Below are 23,081 nucleotides of genomic sequence, written 5' to 3'. Positions count from 1 at the left end.
TTCTACTGTATGACCGCACATGCACAGAAACTACTGTCGACTCAGCCAGGAAGCACATCTTCACTACCAAAGCTTGGCCCATCGAATCTATACCGCCCACAGGAGCAGCACTGTTACAGCATACAAAACGGGCGATATACCAGGGTGGACATGTATGGGGACCCATCCTTGTGCGTTCCCCAATAGTTCCATCTCCAGAGGCATGCGGTTGGCAAAAGAGTGCCATGCAGGGCTGGCAACCGGTGTGGACAACACTACCAGAAGCTGTGGCGTCTTGTTCAGAGTTGCTGCGATGTGGATGTCAGAAAGGTTGTAGGGGACTATGCAAATGTGTCAGGGCTGCTCTTAAGTGTACATCACTCTGCCGTTGCAGTGGCAATTGTGATCACAATGAGGGCAACTAAAAGTTGTTACATTATGACATGTACATCGTCATGAACATTCACACTGGAGAGAAGCTACTAGTATATCACATAATGTTCGCAATGTAGGAACTGATTATGCACTTCTACACACCATGCCCCATACTAGTGTGTCATTATCCAGACGCATAAATGAAGTGCTGAAATATTCCGACTTATGAAAATAGTATAATGATTTTTGCCAAACCCACTGCTCTGTGAATGCATAAGTCACGCCAATGTATGGTATAATTGTTAGTATGCAATGTGTACTGGTGTCATGGGTGTATAAATGTATAGGGCCGACTGATAGTATGCAATGTATAAAGGTTATTCTACACATTATAATTGGAGATGAATAAAATGTTTCACTTTGTTCAAAATATGATTTTGTTTTGCACAAGTATAGCTAGCTGCTCAGTCTACTTTTCTCATAAGATAACCGGTCGCTTTTGGGAATTCGGACGCTCGTAATCATAACATTTAACAACAACCGAAGGTGGTTCACTATGCATTTGTATTGTTTTAATTGATGGTGCCATTATGCCTGAAATATATTAATAAATAAACTTGATCTATGTTTTATGACAAAATTACTTGGTATTATATGATTTGGGTGGTAGATATCAACAATTCGAATGGCGGCTATTTTGAATTTTAGCATAGAGTTGACCACTATGTTGATATATATGCATTTTTTCAACCAAATGATGGTTCCATTGGATTCTGCATGTCTGAAAACATACAAAAGGATACTTTATTTAAGTTTATATGTTAACTATTCACAAAGATACAGCAATTAATAGATATTTTCAATTGCGGCGGCGGCCATTTTGAATTTTCGCACTTTACGGGCTTCTCGGAAAAAATCCAGCTTGGTACCATATCTCAAGTTAATTAGTACCATCTTGGCAACATATATGCCAATTTTGGTGCTTTTACCACCAAACCCACAATCCTGGTGGCTTTTTACACATATCCGCCCCACTATAATGTCAGCGATGCTTATATTATCTTTATTTATTAGACATCCTACAGACGTAAATTAACACTCGTTTTACTCTGCGCACTTTGCACATCACGTGCAGCAAATTTCACCTCCCTGTGCCTTGTATTTATTGTGATTTAAAAAATATCCCTTCTGTCCACCGACCTTGTGGCTCGGTTTGCAAGACAACGCCTACGATTCCAATGTAAGAGGCATAATTTATCTTCTTTTGGGTCTTCGGAGTCCTTGGGGTCTTTTGTGTCCTCTGGGTCATTTGGGTCCTTGGGGTCTTTTGGGTCTTCAGTGTCTTTTGGGTCTTCTGGTTCATCGGCATCTTTTGGGTCCTTGATCTGGATATTTGGGGTATTTAAGGGTCTTCAGGGTATTTTGGGTCTTAGGGGTAATTTGGGTCTTGGGGATCCACTAGGTGTTCAGGGTATTTTGGGTCTTCGGGATATTTCAGGGTCTTTGGGGGTATTTTGGGTCTTCAGGGTGTTTATGGGTTTTTGGGGTATTTTGTGTTTTTGGGGTCTTTAAGGGTGTATGGGGTCTTTGGAGTCTTCATGGTATTTTGGGTCTTGGGGCCTTTTGGGGTTTTTGGGTCTTTGGGGTATTTTGGGACTTCATGATCTTTTGGGTCCTCGGGGTTGTTTGGGTCTTTTGGATCCTCGGGGTCTTTTGGGTCTTCGGGGTATTTGGGGTCAATTAGATCTTCAGGGTCTTTTCGGTCTTTTGGGATATTTTGGGTCTTTGGGGTCCATTGGGTCCTTGGGGTCTTTTGGGTCCTCAGAGTCTACCGGTGGACATACAGTCGTGTTCAAAGACTGTCCATTAACCGTCCCCCCGCCGCCGAAAGCCCCCCCCCCCCTAACTGAAATCCCTCCGAAAGCACTACTCAAAGCCTTTAAAACCTACCCTTATGAAGGGGAACAGACACACACACACACACACACACACACACACACACACACACACACACACACACACACACAATTAATTGTACAGTATTGGCAATTCCCAAAATATAATATCATTTAGAGGTCCACAGACACGGAATCTCACTCAAAATGCATTTGATGTCATCCAAATGAGTCTTTTTATGGTGAATTCAAATATGGCATTGATTTTTTGTTATATTCACTCTGAAACATTAAAAATGAAAGAAAACCGAACCACTTGGGAACGCCCCTAAAAATTCTGCCCCATACCTCAAAGCCGATGACGTAATCCATGTGACGTCACCTCCAGAACGCAGCTCGCTCGCAAGCATGCTCCACGTGCATTTGCTTATCTCGAGCTTGTATGCCGATCCAATTAATCAATTCAAACACGCCAGTAAGGTCTACGTTTATTTCACTAATTTAATTTTTTAATTGTCTGAAAGTGTGTGGCGTGAACACTGACTGGAATGGAGTGAGGGTGATGGATATCTGTAGACTGTCTGTACGCAGGCCCAGGCCAGTCAGGCAGGGTACAAAGGCAGCTCAGCTCAGTCCTTGCCTCGCCTCGCCTGCAGCTGTCTTAGTTATTAGTCCCCTACCGGTGCACGCCGGAGGGGACTATAGGTTTGCACTCCGTTCCTCCATCTGTCAGTCTGTCCGTCCGTCCATCACGCAAAGAACAACTTTCTGGACTTTTTTTTCTAAACTCTGAATGCTTATGATTTCAAACTTGGTACATGGTTTCCTCATGATAAGTTACAGATCAAGTTCGAACTTCACGACGTTTCGATCATTTTTGACAAAGTTATGGCACTTTGAACTTTGGTAATTTCCTCAACAGTTTTCCGGACTATAATTTGGAGTGTGGTCAGTCAATGCTGTTAATATTCCTTGTTTTAACTCCAATTTACATTCTGTTTCCACTTTTAGTGAGAAGTAGGGGTCTGTGCAACCATTCATAAACTTTATTTGGTGCAAATTGGATAATTTTTAGCCGAGTTACCTCAGACTGTGAGTTGGTAATTATATAATTCACACATAGTTGAATACGTGCAGGCCGCTCCACGGAGCGACCTTGTGGGCTTATTTTAAGTCCAATTTACATTCTGTTTCCACTTTTAGTGAGAAGTAGGGCTCTGTGCAACCATTCATAAACTTTATTTGGTGCAAATTGGATAATTCGTAGCCGAGTTACCTCAGACCGTGAGTTGGTAATTATATAATTCACACAGTGCAATACGTGCAGGCTGCTGCACGGAGCGACCTTGCGGGCTTATCAACGAGGCGAGGCGTGACACACATGTGTCTCAGCATACCTCAGATCAAGTTTCAGAACCAGCATCAACTGTGCATAAATTTGCATATTCCATCATTTTTGACAAAGTTATGGCACTTTGAACTTTGGTAGGGGACATGTATTGCAGCGCAATACTCAGAATGCTTGTTAGTACGAGTAGTACGTGAGCGTGAACGAATTATACGGTCATGATTGATGATGATATCTACATTGAATCCAGTCAACACTTACCCTCATTCTTTTCCGTTTCTCAGCTGCTGTTCTTCCACTTCTTTTTTTCTCTGTGTCGGGCTTGATTCTGCATTTAATTACCGGAACGGCATCAGGCTTGAGCCGTCTAACCTTTCTGATGTTAAACTCTGAGTACAGGCCACTGTCGTAGTCACTAGCGCTGAAGTGTGCGCAACATATAACGCTGGAATCACTTGGTCCTTGCCAGTTTGACCTCGTCAATCTTACCTTTCCCGTCCAGATTTTCCGCAGATTTGCATCCTGAGGAAAAAGGTGAAGACTAACTCCATCTTTTGTTGTGTTGTTGCAACCTACAACAAGGTACCTTGCAGGTATTTTCGCTGTTTATCAACCGATGAACTTTGGAATAACTAGACGATCGCAAATCAAAAGTAGAGTACGTACAAATTACACGGAACGGATCGCGGGCCGAAGCATAGCGAATCGAGATGGCATGGACTTTGTTCTGGAGGTGACGTCATACGTCATGTGATGTGGTAGCAGTGAAATTCGGGGGGTTTTTTGGGTGGGGTTTAGCAGGGTGCAAGAGCGCTAAAAAGGAAAGGAAAAAAAATTATATATAAAAAAATTAGCTATTACTTATTACAAGAAATCGATTTATATTTAAAAAAAACTGATACTCATACAAATAAGTCAAAAATGTTCTGCATTTCTGTGCACCTTCAAGCTCAATTTAAATGATCTCATCGACTTAAAAAAGGTTAATTGTGTTGCACTCTTGGTTTCACTCAGAGCCAAAGCTCAGCTAATTATACTGCCCACCGTGGAATGGTGGTGCAACATCTGGTGGTGGAGGTCATCTGGATGATCTGCTGATTTATTGATGATCTGATCATTTCTCCGAATAATGTGCCAATTTCACCGGTATTATCTGATCATTTAGTCAGATAATGTGCTAGTTTCTCCAGATGTGCTAATTTATCTGGATGATCTGATGTATTGATGATCTGATCATTTCTCCGAATAATGTGCCAATTTCACCGGTATGATCTGATAATTTTGTCAGATAATGTGCTAGTTTCTCCAGATGTGAATTAGGTTGCAGGTGAAATAATTATTAAAACAAGTGTTCTTTAAGATCATAAAACGACACTAAGTAAAATTAGGGAAATACAATACGAATAGTTAAAATATTAACAAGATATTTATAAAGATACATTATTTTAAAGAATGGGGTTTTTAATCTATTTCAGTGGTTACTAAGAGAAAAGGAAGCATGCAAATAGCTGTTTATCAATAACGGTTTCAATATTTGAATAACAGTTTGATTCAGTGGTTGGTGGGGTGGTTATGCTGGTTGGTGTACATGTTATATTTAAGGTAAGATGTGCATGATTTTATGTCATATTATGGAATGTGTGATGGGAGCTGAAAGGATCGAAACCTCGAGGAAGAACGGCGCCCAGCTGATGATCCGGGTGTTTGGGAAATCAGTCAATTGCTTGCAGGTTGAGGTTCTTACTTTAGGTAACGGAACTATGTTTTGAGGTTTACAATCATACTAAAATATGCAATTTGGTGTCCGTCTGTCTGAGTTTGACCACTATAAATTTGGTCGTTACTTAGCCAGTCACAATCAAACTTGACAGGGGGCCGAAGAGTCACACAGCGGAGGTTGTACAGATTTAACTTCCCCGCTTCCCCCCATCCTCCCCATGCCCAACGGGGATTTCCGGCTTGGATGAACTCCATGTTGTGGGGTATATCTGTATTAAGATAGCTTATCGTGGCGTTTTACCAAGGCTGCTTCTAATAACAAAAAGTATAACAACACCATGATAACAGCATAATATTAATGTTATAACAAAACAATATTTATACTAATAATATCCCCTCTCCCCGAGGGGTTTCCTCCTTGGACCAAGATGTGTTAATGTATAAAAATAGCTTATTGTGACGTTTAGTGGGAAAACCTTACCGGAAGTAAAAAAAAAAATTATAAACCACAAAAAAATGGTTACCTTTTGCAACAGTTGTTACTGTTGTTTAACACTAAACTGGAAGAGAGGAAACCCGGGGTGTGTTCAATTACCAAGCAGCTATCTAGCGCCAAACAAGGTCCGCTTCCGGTCCCTCAAGCGACGGGGCTTGCTTTGATCTCTCCACGGCATCAAAGTTTGAGTGTTTTCCCGTTCGTTTCTTTGTCAAATTTCCGCTGCGTATTTTGTTGTGTATGTGTTATTGTGTGTTTCTATTTGGTTTTGGTTTTGTAGTTGTTGCAAATTTGTGTGTAATTAGTCGTTTCTTTGTCCGCGCCTCATGCGGCCTGGTGTCTCGTGCGGCCTCCTTGTCTCGACTTGTGCCCCGCCCCCTATATTCTCGTTTGTTCTTCACCTCTGCTCCTGCTTTCTCAAATCCACGTTCTCACTTAGAGACTTTTCCCAGATTGTTTTCATGGTTTTGTTTAAATATTTATTTAAATATGTTTAAACCGCAGCGGTGATCCCCCCCCCCCCCCCCCCACCACCCCCAGGATTTCCATGTTTTAAACGTTTCCCAGTGTGTACCCTGGATAAGAATAGGTACGCCGTATCCCTGCGTGTTGTAGGAGGCGACTAAGGGGGTTGGCGTCAGGAAGGGCATCCGGCCATAAAAAACATTGCCTCAAAAAGAGAACAATGACAATTACAACTACATGTGGGCAGGGTACAGCCCGAAGTGAAGATCGGTTTCTGAGGTTTGGGACATGGAATGTAGGGACAATGACAGAGAGATCAGGAGAAGTGGTGGAAGTATTGGTCAGAAGAAGAGTGGACATATGTTGTGTGCAAGAGACGAGATGGAAGGGAAGTGGTGTGAGAATGGTGAAGGGTAGGCAGGGACAGAAATACAAGTTTGTGTGGCAAGGGTGCCTGGAGGGCGTGAATGGTGTTGGTGTCCTGTTTTCTGAGGAGTTTGTAGACAGTGTGGTGAGTGTGACTAGAGTGAGTGATAGGTTGATGATGGTGAAAATGATGATTGGAAAGCTCTTGGTGAACGTCATCTCGGGATATGCTCCGCAGGTTGGTCGGAGCGATGAAGAGAAGGACAAGTTCTGGTGTGCGATAGAGAAGCTGATGGAAAACGTGAAAGATGAGGAAGTTGTTGTGGTAGGAGGAGACCTAAATGGACATGTGGGAAGGAGTATGGATGGTTTTGACAGAGTTCATGGGGGTTACGGATATGGTGTGAGAAATGGAGAAGGTGAAAGGATTTTGGAGTTTGCTGATGGAGCTGATTTGTTGATTTGTAATACTCAGTTCCAGAAAGAGGATAATAAGCTTGTTACATACACGTCAGGTGGGTCGACGACAACCGTTGACTACCTGATGGTGCATAGGCGAGATAGGGGGCACCTCCGAGACACAAAGGTGATCCCGGGGGAGGAGGCTGTTTCACAGCACCACTTGGTTGTCTGCGACGTAAGGGTGAAAGGTGCGAGGAGAGCTCGGCGGGTGAAGTACCAACCGATAATGAAGGTGTGGAGGTTGAAAGAGGTGACAGTAAGGGAGGCATTAAAAGAGAGGCTGAGTAGGGTCGAGTATGATGTGGTTGAGCTTGAAAGTGGTTGGATGTCAATGAAAGCTAGTCTGTTGGGAGCCGTTGGTGAGGTATGTGGATGGACAAAAGGACCACCGAGGCACTCGGAAACATGGTGGTGGGATGATGAAGTTGGAAAGAGGATTGACGAGAAGAGGAAGAAGTTCAAGGAGTGGCAGAAGGCGAAGGGTACGGGAGCAGAAACAGCAGAGCATGAAAGTTATAAGGCAGCCAGGAAGGCTGCAAAGAAAGAGGTAGCAAAGGCGCAGGAGGCATGTAGGAAAATGTTCGGAGAATGCTTGGATTCGGAAGAGGGTCAGAAAGCAGTATTCAGGATTGAAAAGCAGATAGCGAAAGAGAGGTGTGATGTGATGGGGGTGAGCTGCTTGAAGGATGAAGTGGGACAAATCGTTGTCGACCCAGATGGAATTAAAGGAAGATGGAAAAGATATATGGAAATGCTGTTGAATACAGAGAATGAATGGGATGGCAACATAGAGAGTAACCCAGTTTTAGGACCGGCAGAGAAGATAACTGAGAAGGAAGTTGAGGAAGCGATAAAAGCAATGAAGGGTAGAAAAGCGGGAGGGCCGACGGGAGTTGTGGGAGATATGTTGAAGGCAGCAGGAAGTTGGGGTGTGAAGAGAATGACAGAGATCTGTAATCTGGTGGTGAAAGAAGGCCGCATTCCAGTGGATTGGGAACTGAGTACCCTCGTCCCTCTATACAAGGGGAAAGGTGACCCTCTGGAGTGTGGCTCGTATCGAGCGATAAAGTTATTGGAGCATGGAATGAAGGTATTGGAAAGGGTGTTGGAGAGGAGGATAAGGAAGAAAGTGAAGATCGACAAAATGCAGTTTGGATTTATGCCAGGAAGAGGAACGACAGATGCGCTTTTCATTGTGAGGCAGTTGCAGGAGAAGTACATGGAGAAGAGGAAGAGGTTGTTTCTTGGGTTTGTTGATCTGGAGAAAGCATTCGATTGGGTTCCACGCAAAGTATTGACATGGGCATTGAGGAAGTTAGGAGTGGAGGAATGGTTGATCAGTCGTGATGGCAATGTACAAAAGAGCGCGCACAGCTGTAAGGACGAAGGACGGGAACAGTGGTGAGTTTGAGGTGAAGGTGGGAGTGCATCAGGGGTCGGTACTAAGTCCACTACTATTTGTAGCTGTGATGGAGGTGCTGGCTCAGAACGTAAAGGAGTGTTTACCGTGGGAGTTGTTGTATGCAGATGATCTGGTGTTGATTGCGGAAAGTATGGATGGACTGAAGGAAAAGATGAACACGTGGAAGGAATGTATGGAGACAAAAGGTCTGAAGGTGAATATCGGAAAGACGAAGGTGATGGCAAGTGGTAAAGCATGTGGTGAGGTGGAAAGAACTGGGAAGTGGCCCTGTGCTGTGTGTAGGAAGGGTGTCGGAGTGAACTCCATTCAGTGTACAATGTGCGCTGAGTGGGTTCATCAAAAATGTAGTGGTCTGAGAGGGTCATTAACCAGTGTGGCAGCTACGTTCAAATGTAAGGTGTGCACAGAGGGAGCTGCAGATGGAGGAAATGTTGAGTTGGATCTTGGAGACGGCGTGAAGCTGGAAGGTGTGAAAACATTTTGCTACCACGGAGACATGCTGAATGGAGAAGGTGGATCAGACTCGGCAACGGTTGCTCGAGTGAGATGTGCATGGAAGAAGTTTCGGGAATTGAGTGGCGTGCTGATGATGAGGGGAGTGTCGTTGATGCTGAAGGGAAAGGTGTATGCTGCATGTGTGAGAAGTGTTATGATTTATGGGAGCGAGACATGGGTAATGAACGTAGAGCAGCAACGAAGGTTGGAAAGGGTGGAAATGCGAATGGTTCGACGGATGTGCGGAGTATCGTTGAGAGAGAGGAAGACAAATGATGAATTGCGAAAGATGATGGGAATAGAGCCTGTGATTGATGCTGTGAAGAGGAACACGTTGAGATGATTTGGTCATGTGTTGAGGAAGGATGAAAGTGACTGGTTGAGAAGAGTGATGGAAATGAATGTAGAAGGAAGTATAAGACGGGGAAGACCGAGAAAGACTTGGCTAAAGATGGTGGAAGAAGAAATGCGGGCAAGGGGGTTAACAAGGAGAGATGCAGAAAATAGGGCAAAATGGAGAAGATTGTCATGGGGACCGCAAGGCTAACCCCCGCTCTGGCGGGGAAAATGGCCTTTAAAATGCATGTTGTTGTTGTTGTTGTATCTAGCGCTTGCCAAGCCATCCGTTCCTTATCAACGCTTTTGAATGGAGTGCTTGCTTAATGCTTAAGCCAATTGGCGAGCACTCTACAAGAAACTCGGTAACTGAAAACACCTCCGATGTTCTTGAGGCCTGACCTTAGATCTACTGTAATCTATATACCCCAGAGAGAAATGACCCTTCCTGCTGCTCCTGTAGTGAATGGTGTACTAATTTTCAAAAGTTTCTGGTTATTTATGTATTAACTTGACCTTCCTAGTGAAGAAATCACCCATGTTTCTTTTTTAAAATCAACAATGGGATAATTAGACCAATATTTTGAACATTTGTAGTGTTTTTCACAACTTGCTATGCCCCGCCCCTCAAAAAAGTGGAGTTCAGCGAACCGCAGGTCACGTGACCGGTCACGTCATCTCCAGAACGAAGTCCATGCCATCTCGATTCGCTATGCTACGGCCGGCGATCCGTTCCGTGTAATTTGTACGTACTCTACTTTTGCTTTGCTTGATCTTGATTTGAGGTATGCTGAGACACATGTGTGTCACGCCTGGCCTCGTTGATAAGCCGCAAGGTCGCTCCGTGGAGCAGCCTCCACATATTCAACTACGGGTGAATTATATCAATAACAACTCACGGTCTGAGGTAACTCGGCTAAATATTATCCGATTTGCACCAAATAAAGTTCATGAATGGTTTCACAGACCCTTACTTCTCACTAAAAGTGGAAACTGAATGTAAATCGGAGTTAAAACAAGCCCGCAAGGTCGCTCCGTGGAGTAGCCTGCACGTATTCAACTATGGGTGAATTATATAATTAACAACTCACGGTCTGAGGTAACTCGGCTAAAAATTATCCGATTTGCACCAAATAAAGTTTATGAATGGTTGCACAGACCCCTACTTCTCACTAAAAGTGGAAACAGAATGTAAATTGGAGTTAAAATAAGTGTTTGATTTGTATCAAGCAAATGCACGTGGAGCATGCTTGCGAGCTGCGTTCTGGAGGTGACGTCACATGGATTACGTCATCGGCTTTGAGGTATGGGGCAGAATTTTTAGGGGCGTTCCCAAGTGGTTCGGTTTTCTTTCATTTTTAATGTTTCAGAGTGAATATAACAAAAAATCAATGCCATATTTGAAATCACCATAAAAAGACTCATTTCGATGACATCAAATGTATTTTGAGTGAGATTCCGTGGCTGTGAACCTTTGAACCTTTCCCGTTGGGTATTTTTGCTTGCTTTTCCCGTTACTGGAGAAGGGTACTTTTGCTTGTACTTGATAATTTGTACATGAGATTTGCTTCTATGACCTCCTGCGTTTTCTGTTAATTAGACTCAAAATTCATGAATTAAGCTCCAAATTCAGTGGTTCTTGATTAAGCGGGTGGCAGAAACAATTGCAGCGAAAGGCCTGTTCAGTGACTGGGGTAAATCACGTGACAGATAAACGAAATAAAGTGAAAGTGTAGATAGAGAGATTGTTAATGGTGCGATGAAGAAAATTAGATGAGATGCAAATCAGTATTGGATGCCTCACCCTGACACACGGGCATCTTCCCAGACCAGGAGCCATCAGGGCGGCAAGTGCGATGTTCAGATCCTCCAGACAAATGGTATCCAGGTTGGCAGGCATACAGTAAGGTGTACCCCAGACCTCGAAGCTCCATGCTAGTCACGTCGGTGTGTTGAGGGGTCTGCAGGGCCTGGCAACTGTGGGCTGTACCACAAAGCACCCAGAAGAAAACTTCATTGTCAAAGGCTTGCTTACTTCATTAGTGAAACCACAGACATGATTGGCTTGACTTAGACCGAAAAAACTTAACTCCAGAATAAATCACAAAAAAGTTGCATAACTTTATAATGCTTCTGCATCCATTAATTGATGCTGCCACCACCAAATCATGAGATGGATCCCTTTGTTCATCAGCCATTTTATATTGTTGTGGATCTCAGTGCCGGCTCTCTCCCCTTACCAAGGGGGGATTAGTCCCCTTGTCTTTGACTGACCGACGAGACCCGGGACCCATGACGTCCCTCCCGGACAGCGCGAAATAGGGTTTTAGGACTAAGAATTCGCTATTACCTAATTACTCGCGCTGCCCAGAAACGAGGAAATAAGCCCCGCCCGAATCACGGGTGTTGGTGGATACGCCGAGCGGTAGCGAACCCGTGATCCGAGCCGTTATCAATGACTAGACCCCGATCCCAGCGGTTCTTATTCGTGCCACGCTTACCCAATGATGGAAATCACAGAAACGGTCGAATTGGAAGAAAAGGAATAACAAGATTTATTCACACTTTGTACAATGATCATAAGAAGAAGACACAGTGCAGCCTTAATCACAGTCTTAACTTATTCCCTGGACAAACGGGCCCGTTCACACTCAGACACACTCACACGGGGTTTGCAGATGAACAGGTCAGCACGTCCAGGGATGGCGTCCGGGCAGCTCTTCCTCCGGTCCCCAGCTCCCACCGCGAAGTAGATGAATCGTAGAGACGGCAGGAGCTCTCCGCGTGTCGTTGGCGTGCGCGGGATAATTACGGGGCGAACGGTAGGGCCGGGCTCTGGCGGTTAATCACTCGCGTGGCTGCATATGTAATAGTTCAATAGGCGCTAACAATGCGCTCTTCAAGTCCTCGACCAAGTACTCTCAATACTGTCGTGTGCACGCCAGTCCTTTTCATACGAGTGCTCCGAGTCCTTTCTCATAAGTCCTTTTAAGGGCAGTCCTCTGGTAGCAAGTCCTCTTCAAGGGCTTTGTGCGAAGACTTATATAGCCCTGCCCAGCGAACTCTCTGGAACGTTCCAGACGCGCCTTTACCACGCCCTATCATGCCATGCCCACAGAGCCCCGGTTGGCTGATGGCCCTTACCGTCACCGCCTCTGACGTGCTGCTTGACGCCGCCCCTCCTCGACCCTCACGCTCCTCCCTCTTCTTAGGCCTACCTCGTGTTACTGGACTAGTTTCGAGCAAACCAAGGGCAGCGAATGCTGCTGGCAGCCAAAGCGTACCACACGGAGGATCAGCCAAAATGGGGCGCGGGATCGATTTTGCCCATAGATGTAATTGGAGGGTGGCTGCAAAATGAAAGGACCTAAGCTCATTTCTTTACACAACGCAGATATTACTAGGGAAATGGCCTACTCTTACACATACTATGACATAACTAATACTCTAAGTGGGCCTACGTGTTGCTTGTGGACTAACTATGGGGGGCAAACCTTTAACCTTTAATGATGTCATATATACAAATCTCAAAACCGTATCAATATCATTACTCTGCAGGTTAATTCACTGTCACAAACTGCCTAAGAAAAACACATGTATGTTTCCGGTTTCCCACATGATGTAAAAAGTGAAAGTAACAAAATAAAACAGTAAACATCATTATGGGGCTCACAGTGCACAAAATTACAAATAAGACTAGAAAGGCAACGGATATCGAGAAGTGGTATTAATAAGGTGATGATGTACAGTATTTGTGAAACCACATAAAAAGGGTGAGGTAAACCAGAGATTGTATATAGATTTACCAAACTGTATATAGATTTACCAATGTTGCTGAAACAATAACCAACTAGAGAATTCATAGAACACAATACCCCATGCATTGTTCATGTCTATGCTTAAATTTTAGTAAAATCATTATTTAAAAGATCGTTTTGAAAAATCTGGAAGTTTAGCGTTACTGAAGCATTCTAATACACCACCCTGATACATTGTAACAAGACGACGTTGAATCGCAGCTTAGGAAATGGAGGCATTATTGATTACAATAGAATGCAGCCTCAATCGACATCATACATAGCCATATTGGCGGCCTCTTCTTCACACCGATACTTCACCCTCTCACATCATCATCATCATCATCATTGATATTTTTCTTTGTAGGGCCATTGGCTCCATGATGATCATTTGCATGGATGAGTTTCACAAAGTACATTTATTTTAAAGATGATAATCACAATCCTAAAAACAAGCAGATAAACAAAATATAAATTCCATTTCATAACAAAAATGATTTTGGCAGAAGCAGTACAGTGCCAATCTTAAAAAAGGAACAGGGAAGCTGGCCTGCCAGCCCCGCCGCTGCCCAAGCCACTCGCAAAACTAGCCTAGCGGCTGTCTTCAGCCCAACTCAAGCCACACTAAACCTATGTGAAGCACTGCCTCCTTGGCCTTGCTCCAACTGCAGTAAAGCACCACCAGCAGAACAGCTCTCCAGCAAGAGATGGCGGAAACCACCTGCCAGTAGCAACGATCCAAGGATGAAGCTTGTTACTCCCGCCAGGGAGTAATGCATTCGATCGTGTCCGTGTGTGTGTTCGTGTGTTTGTGAACAAGATATCTGGAAAGGTTTTGAACGGATTTGGATGAAAGTTGGTGGGATGATTGCCCTTGGGATAAGGAAGAATTGATTAGTTTTTGGTGAAGCTCAGGATATTATTCCGGATCCAGGAATTTTTTGAAGGATTGTTTATTATCATTGGAAGACAGGGCTCATTTTTTTTAAACATTATCTTCTATATATTCTATATTTAACATTGCGATATGAAAATAGTTTTCATATTTGTTGTAAATGTAGTTTAAACTCGTGGTTATGCGTTAGAGCGGTGTATTTTGTTAGCAGCGTCATCTTCAAGGTTCTTTTTTTTTCTAATAAAGACATATTCTGTCATTTTAAAACGACCAAAGTGTGTATTAGGTTTCCCCGTTTCATAAAATGTATCGTTTGATACGTATAATGCTTTAAAACCGTTTTTTTTTTTTTTTAAACCTCAGAAGAGATATCAACATTTACCTCAGCGAATGTCAATCGTGGTGTCAGTATTTGATGAACTTATTTAAATACTTAGGTGAGTTATAAGTGTGACAAGCATGTGCAGGGGATTCTTCCCAGAATAATGAGTGGTCGCATTAGCTTGTACGACTTAAAATAAGCGAGTTTTGTTTTGACGTTTGGGCCAGTTTTCATGTTGTATCCCTAAGGAATGAAACGAACGTTTTCCTGGCTTACAATTTTATTTGAAGTCACACATGCCTCATAATACACTCACCTATATGGAATTGAACGCTGAATCCGAAAATGTAAGTGGAATTGCCTTGTTTTTTTTTAACATTATCTTCTATATATACTAAATATATATCTGTGCAGTGTCTGTCTTGTGTTGTCTTGTCTTGTCACTGAACTACTCCCTCAAAATTTTGTGAAATCGTACTATTCCAACTTGACCCACGGCGGGAGTATGCGCTCTACTGAGTGGCGTTCTAGTTCTCTATGTAGTCAGACCTGCCTGAAACGAGCGAGTCCACGTGCGCCGGTGCAGCCAACTCTGCGACAACGAACAGGAAGCAGGCTACGACACGGCCCCAGTTGATGCTTTGGACGAAACAACTCGGTCAGCACGTCACCGAGCAGCCCCGAAGCACTGCCAGACTCGCCATCACAACACTTAACTACCGATAACCACCATCCAATCTCCAAGAACACCAGGGGTGTGTTCAATTACAAACTTTCCTGCAGAGAGCTCGCCAAGTGGCTTAAACACTCAAGCAAGCACTCCATTCAAAACTGTTATAAGGAACAGCTGGCTTGGCAAGTTGGCTTAGCTTGGCTGCTCGGTAACTGAACACCGCATGTGCAGTGTGTGAGGAGTAACGACCAAAAATATCTCATGCTATATATCGATATAAAGCATCATGGTTCTTGCTAGAATCATGACGGCGATTTGTGTTCTAGTGTTCAAGTATATAATTAAATTTATGTAATAGGTTTAAAGAGGTCTAAAGGCATATAAATAAATTAAATTTAGGTTTTACTGCCATTTTACCCAATGTTTATTACATCATCATATCTAACACGTTACATTAGTTAGTTGTGCCTGTTGTTTGTGTCTTTATAATGTCCTTAAAAACAGTAAGTTTCCTGTTTGGAATGATTTTCAATTTTTTTTGACTTCTAGGCAGGGAGACAGTGTACAGATATTATCTAACTCCTCTCTGCGAATGAAGATTGAAAATAACACACCAAGGAGGCAGAATGGATCTGAAACCTGGAAGAGAAAAAGCAGCATCTTGAGGAAATGTCCCCAGTAATATTTGATGCAAAAAAGACACCAACTGGCAAAGATGGCAAACTTTAAAAGCCATGGCCCAGATGGGATCCAAAACTTCTGGTTAAAGCAATTTGATGCTCTCCACGTTCACTGCGCTTGTGCATTCAATGAACGTATCCAAAGGGATCAGGAAATGGATGAATGGCTCACAGAAGGTAACACTTCCTCATCCCAAAATCGGAAGAGATCCAAATACCCCAAAATATAATGAATGAATGAATGAATGATCGTTTTAGGGCCATTTTCCCCGCTAGAGCGGGGGTTAGCCTTGCGGGCCCCATGACAATCATGGTTCCCTGTTTGAGGCAATGTTTTTATGGCCGGATGCCCTTCCTGATGCCAACCCTTGGTCACACTCTTCGATGCGCAGGGATACGGTGTACCTATTCTAAATCGGGGTACACACCATGATCATTCATCCCAGCAAGCTGGTACTCAATTTGCCGACCTCGGAAGGATGACAGGCTGAGTCAACCCCCCTGGCGTTAATTCAGCGATCGACCAGGATTCGAACCCAGGATCCTTGGATCCCAAGCAGGCACCCTAACCGCTAAGCCAACACCAGGCTAAGCCAACCCCAAAATACCGGCCAATAAATTGTCTACCAACAACATACAAACTTTTAACAGGAATCATCACAGAAACAATGTACCACCACCTAACAACAAGGAGGCATAGAAGCAGAACAGAAGGGATGCAAGAGAGTATGTTACGGAACATAAAACCACCTCCTACCTAAATCAAGGCCATACTCGAAAATTGCAATACGAGAAGAACCAAATTGTCCACAGCATGGATAGACTATAAAAAAAGCTTTTGACAGTGTCCCACATTCATGGATGATAAAGTGCATGCAAATATACAGGATAAATCCCAAAATAATCAAGCTGATTGAGAAAGCCATGGATCTATGGAATATCACACGAATCCGGCAGCATTCAAAAGGAAATTTGAAATACCAAGAGTAAAGATACGACGCGGGATCTTCCAGGAGACAGCCTTTCTCCTCTCCTGTTTTGCTTGGCCCTGGACCCATGAAGTAACCTCATTAATGAGCAAGGACATGGACACACCCAATAAAAGAACGTCGAAAGAAACAAGAAAGGTGAAGCATTTACTGCATATGGATGATTTAAAACTCTTTGCACCGAACAACGAAAAATTGGCAGAACAACTGAAATTAGTGAAACGGTTCTCCGATGACATCCAAATGGAATTTGGCCTAGACAAGTGTGCCAAGTGCACATTCGTGCAAGTTAGACCAACAAAAACAGAAAACATAAAAATAAACCTAAATACAACAATACAGGAGCTAGACAACGAAGCATCTTACAAATGCCTTGGAGTAGAAGAGGGCCACCAAATTTGTCATGAAAATGCGCAAAACAATTGCCAAAGAATACTTGCGTAGAAGGATGGTGATCCTGAAAACGTATCTCACCCCAAGAAACAAAATCAGCCATAAACCAACAAGCAGTACCAGTGTTGCAGTACAGTTGTGGAATAGTAAACTGGCCACAAGAGGATATAAAAAGACTGGATATCAAAACAAGAAACTCTTCACTATCCATAAAATGTTCTACAAAAATCAGAACATCCTTAGAATGTACCTGCCAAAGAAAGAAGGAGGTGGCGGCCTGATGGAACTCAATCAAGTGCACAGAGCGACGACTGTAGGATTAGCAGAGTACGTGAACAGCTCAACAGACTACGGAATACAATTTGTGTACAAGTATGAATACAACAAGCCAGAATAGCTATCTCTCACTCACCTCGCAAAAAAATTCCAAAAACAGGTGCGAATAGAAGATTTCACGCACCAAAAGGAAACAGCAACAAATACAGCCCCAATGATTGTAAAAAAGGCAAAATAAAAATACAAGATGAAATACCAGCAGATATATAGTGACAAAGGGGAGAAAGATGAAACAACAGGGAAATATAAAAGAGAGTTGGACAGATTGGGGATAGACAAAGAAGGATCACTGGAAAGGCTAAGAAGAAGTCAGCTCAACCAGTATAGACAATTAATCATCATTAATGCCCAAGACCAAGGACACTACACCAATGGCTTAAAAAAGATGGCAGGACTGAGTCAATTGGACAGGTGTAGGATCTGCAAGATAGAGACAGAAATCACGAGTCACCTATAGGGATGCAAAAACCTCATGTCAGAGCATCTCAATATCCCAGTTCCGCAAAACTCAGGAAACATGAACCAAAAGCCATCATTTAAAACAAGGACATAATGCTCATGTATGACCTGATGATCCCATCCAACGCGAACATAGAAAACAAAGGACTGCGACCGGACATTTTATTCAGGCAAAAAAGGAAGATACAGCATTGCTGATTGAGATATCAGTACACAGCGATTTTGGCCTACATAATGCAGAAATCAAGAAAATGACCAAATACCATGACCTCAAAAATGAAGTGAAAATATCTTGGAAGCTGAAGAGCGTCAATAACAACTAACAACCCTAAACCTAACCCTAACCCAAACAACTCTAACCCCAACCCTAACCCTAACAACAACTCGGTACTAGTGATAAATTGGAGCAATGGGAATGACAAAGAAGAATTTTACAGAGATCTTAAAAAACCGTCCCTGAAAACATTACCACAAACTAGAATACGAGATGGTATTCATAGAATACTTACCCCGCACAGTCAAATTGTTGCGAGCCAACTTTTTTGTTTTTGAACATTTTTTTTCTTTGATCCAATATGGCTGCCAGACCACGTGACCGATGACCTCATAAATTTATATTCTCTAAAATAATTGTAGCATAGATCATGCTCAATACATTTCAAACTGATCAGACTAAGCGTTGTCCCTGTCAAATTATGACGTCATAATTATGGCACCAATGATATCATCGTTAACAAAACCTATTCCCCATATTGAGTTCTTTACAATGAGCCATGTTTCAATTTGTCCCATGCAGCGGTTTTGGAGATTTAGAGGTGCAACATTTTTCGGTTTTTCCAAGATGGCGCCTGTACCACATGACCAACAACGTCAGGATTATCATTAAAATATTCTAAAGGAGGAGGCACTCCTATGGTGAAAGCTTTGTGTCCATCAGAACAACAGCTGCTGAAAATTTTAAAATAATGATCGGATAAGTGTTGTACTTGTCGAATTACGATGTCATAACGAAGGCACTGATGACATCATCATTAACATATCTTATTCCCCATGGTGAGTACTTGACAATGAGGCAGGTCGCAATTTTTTCCATGGAGTGGTTTGAGAGATATAAAGGTGCGAAGTTTTTCCAAGATGGCGCCTGTACCACGTGACCTATGACGTCATAATAATCATTAAAATATTCTACAGGCGGAGGTCTCCGATGGTGAAAATTTCATGTCAATCGGACCAACGGTTGCCGAGAAAATGAATTTTTAAATTGCAGACACTTACGGCACATGGCACACGCACGGCACACGTATGTACGTAACTGAATGCTTAAACCTGCTTTTCGCTTCGCGAGCGCAGGGTAATGAACCACAGTTGGAAGCTGCACTTGGCTCAGTGACAATCCTGAAAAGAGCCCTTGGAACAAAACTCTGAGAACAACACAACTTCACAACTTAGCGCATGAATCACAATCCTTCACCGAAGCGGGGATGAATACTTCGAGTCCTGCGTGGACTCCGTTCCACCTTGTAAAACCCAAATTATGGAGATAACAACCAGCGACACACACATATGTGCAAACACACACACGCACGCACACACACACACACACACACACACACACACACACACACACACACACACCACTGAGTCCTGGGAGGGCTCTGTTTCACCTTCCAAAACCCAAATTATCGAGATAACAACGAACGACACACACATATGCACACGCACACACACACACACACACACACACACACACACACACACCACTTTGAGTCCTGGGAGGGCTCTGTTTCACCTTCCAAAACCCAAATTATCGAGATAACAACCAACGACACACACATTTGCACACGCACGCACGCACACACACACACACACACACACACACACACACACACACACACACACACACACACACACACACACACCACTTTGAGTCCTGGGAGGGCTCTGTTTCACCTTCCAAAACCCAAATTATCGAGATAACAACCAACGACACACACATTTGCACACGCACGCACGCACACAGACACACACACACACACACACACACACACACACACACACACACACACACCACTTTGAGTCCTGGGAGGGCTCTGTTTCACCTTCCAAAACCCAAATTATCGAGATAACGAACGACACACACATATGCACACGCACGCACACGCACACACACACACACACACACACACACACACACACACACACACACACACACACACACACACACACACCACTTTGAGTCCTGGGAGGGCTCTGTTTCACCTTCCAAAACCCAAATTATCGAGATAACAACCAACGACACACGACACACACATATACATACAATTATGATTAACTTTAAGGCAGTTGGGATGATCCATTTTGATACATAAAAGGCACAGCGAACCAAGAAAATAATTAAATTCCACTCCAACAATTTTGGAACAAACAGGAAAAAGCAGAGTCAGTCTCAGATGACGTTTCACTTGCATTTCAAAAATATATAAAAAGCAAAACACTGTATACGAGTATATATAGTTATTTCTAAGATAAAACGTACAGCTCACCAATAATAGTATTAAGTACCAATAACCAATCAGGACAGAGCAGACCTGCTCACAGCTGACATTTCACCCATGACCCGTTGACCCCATCAGGCCTTTGCGTTATAGCTTTGCCACGTGGATTTGTTTTCATTCGTTTTGCAACCATCTCCTGGTCACATGCCAGAGCAAGCAGTGGAAGAAGCATTAAACATAAATCACGCCAACATCATCGACGGTCTACTCAATCTGAATTTGCAATTGGAATGTTCTGCTGTTATATGGATGTGCATGAGCAGTCAAACGAGGAAAACCAAGCTATGTACCAGAGCTGGAACTAAGGGACCGGAGGATGAAGTCCCTGGTTTACACATGAAACCGCCTGTGACTCTGTTTAATATTCTCTGTCTGTTACAAAATTGATGTTGTGAAATTATTGATGGGTTGTGCATTTTTTCTTTACTTTGTTGAATGAAGGATCCCAATTGTGTTGATGAATTGTCGAGCACATATTAGTGTTCCAAACAATGTATAGCCCATACATTGGTGGCCAAACCATTGCATACACACAGGGGCGTCGAGAGCCAGCACGGGCCAAGGAGACCCTGACCACATCCCCACCCTTTCTCTCTTTTATAACTTAAGGGACTTTCTTTAATGAAGATCCTAAATTGGAGTAGCAAAGAGCTCATAAATAAAGCAAAACCAGATTCTGGGTTTATATGTAAAGATGAGGAAATGAGGATGAGCCGATGAGGGGTTTGACTGCCCTGTTTTTAAATATATATATATATATATATATATATATATATATATATATATATATATATATATATATATACAGGAGAAGCTCGGGCCCCTCACCGGACCCCGGACCTCGAGGCAGAGACACCTCATGACCCCCCCCCGCCCCCCCTCTCGACGCCCCTACATACACAAGCCAACAGGGAATATTGAAATGTTGTCGGGTATGCCCCATGTGTCTACTCGTCTCAAATATATTTTACAATATATATATTTTTTTTTATCTTGCCAAACTAGTTCTGGGTGCTCGTAATTTAATTATTCTCTTACTAACTCTGAAGCTGCTAAGCAAAACATCGGATAGTTTCTAACGCTTTTCAAATTCGCTTCCCCCCTCCCCCCCCCCCCCCCCCTTCCCACGCCTCCTCCCCCCAAGCTCTCTCCATCCCACACTTCTCCCCACTCTCAAATGTTGTGTTTGTGTGCTTCCCCTTCTCTCCCCATCTTGTCTTCCGCTCCCTCTTTTTATATATTTTGTTTGTCTGGTCGATTTGTTTGTGAAGTAAATGTTAGCTCTTTCACGAGCCTCGATTCAGTATACAAAAAAAACAAAAAAAACAACAACTTAAAAACAGCTTTTTTTTCTTCTTCTTCTTTTTTTTTTTACACCTTTTGTACTGATGTCAAAGCTCATGGAAAACAAACTAAGTGATGGTTTTGAAAAGTTGACTTCATGATTGTGGCGTGGCAAAGAACATGGGGCATTATAATGTATTACAATGTCCAAGACACTCAGCCACTGATCTCCAAACTCAGTTCTTTAAAAGAAAGCAGTCCACAAGGTGTTATAGTATAAAAAAAAATTCCTATGGAAAAATAGGAAAAATTGACAGTGGGATAGCGGGGCAACCATTGAGTGCAAACAGGAAAGGGAGAAAAAGAGAGAAAAGGGGAAGAAACAATGAAACCACCAATAAGAGAGTTCCACTTTGCACTTACCTTTCTCATTATCATCTAGAACCAGAAGAGAGATCTTTATGTGTCTGTGTGTGTGTCGCCATTTTTCTCAGAGATGGCCAAATGGGTCTTCGTCAAACTTTCAGCTGTTCATGAGTACCGGGTGGGTTGTTCATGAGTACCCATTGTACCCATGAGTACCCATGAGTACCCATTCATGAGAACCGGGCTGTTCATGAGCACCCATTGTGGGTGTAGGGAGGTGCTTAGGCCCCAACGAAAATAGAAATAAAATAAATAAATATATCAAAATATGATTTCTTCAAAATGCCCCAGCTCATACTTAATAAACAAATTGTAGGAGAAGCTGATTCTCTGCCTCGATTATGAACCCACATAACATTAATATACACAAAGAATTAAGTTAAGCACCCCTACACAACGAATTAAGGTAAGCACCCCCTAATATATATTCTGACCTGAACCCCCTCGAGCACGTTTGGGACATGTTGGGACGACAAATTGCGAAGATGGTCCCTCCAATAGCCAATCTGGATGAATTGGAACGTGCATTACATCGGGAATGGAACAACCTGCCACAGCAACGCATACGACGGCTTACAGGGTCTATGAGACGTAGGGTTGAGTCAGTGATCCGATCACGTGGGTCCTACACACGTTATTGACGCAAAGATCGCTAGAGGTCTTCTCAGAACAATGACTGTACGTTAGAAAACATAAACGTCATCCACACTGTCCGTGATGGACCTATAGCTCCATACTTAAATTGAGGTGAAAATATGCCTAAAATTCCCATAAAATTTCACCTTAAATTATTCAGAATAAAATATTGAAAACGGCATGATTGTTATGTTTTTATGTGACCATAATATCACTTCTCCAGAAAATATAGCAATATCATGGGTATATTACACTGTTTTGACGACAACAAACTTGT

General features: G+C 42.9%; 1 protein-coding gene across 1 annotated transcript in view; it reads right to left on the bottom strand.

Moving 5' to 3' along the window:
• Positions 1-23,081, bottom strand: part of CSMD3 (CUB and Sushi multiple domains 3) — a 1,283,181-nt gene that overhangs the window by 51,981 nt on the left and 1,208,119 nt on the right. Inside the window, 1 exon segment of the mRNA XM_068130918.2 lies at positions 11,164-11,343. Coding sequence (XP_067987019.2) covers positions 11,164-11,343 — 180 coding nt within the window.

Source organism: Myxine glutinosa, chromosome 11 (genome assembly GCF_964187855.1).
Source record: "Myxine glutinosa chromosome 11, kmMyxGlut1.1, whole genome shotgun sequence".
Classification (NCBI taxonomy): domain Eukaryota; kingdom Metazoa; phylum Chordata; class Myxini; order Myxiniformes; family Myxinidae; genus Myxine; species Myxine glutinosa.
The sequence above is the reverse complement of the archived record's forward strand: the minus strand, read 5'-3'. Positions and strand labels throughout refer to the sequence as shown.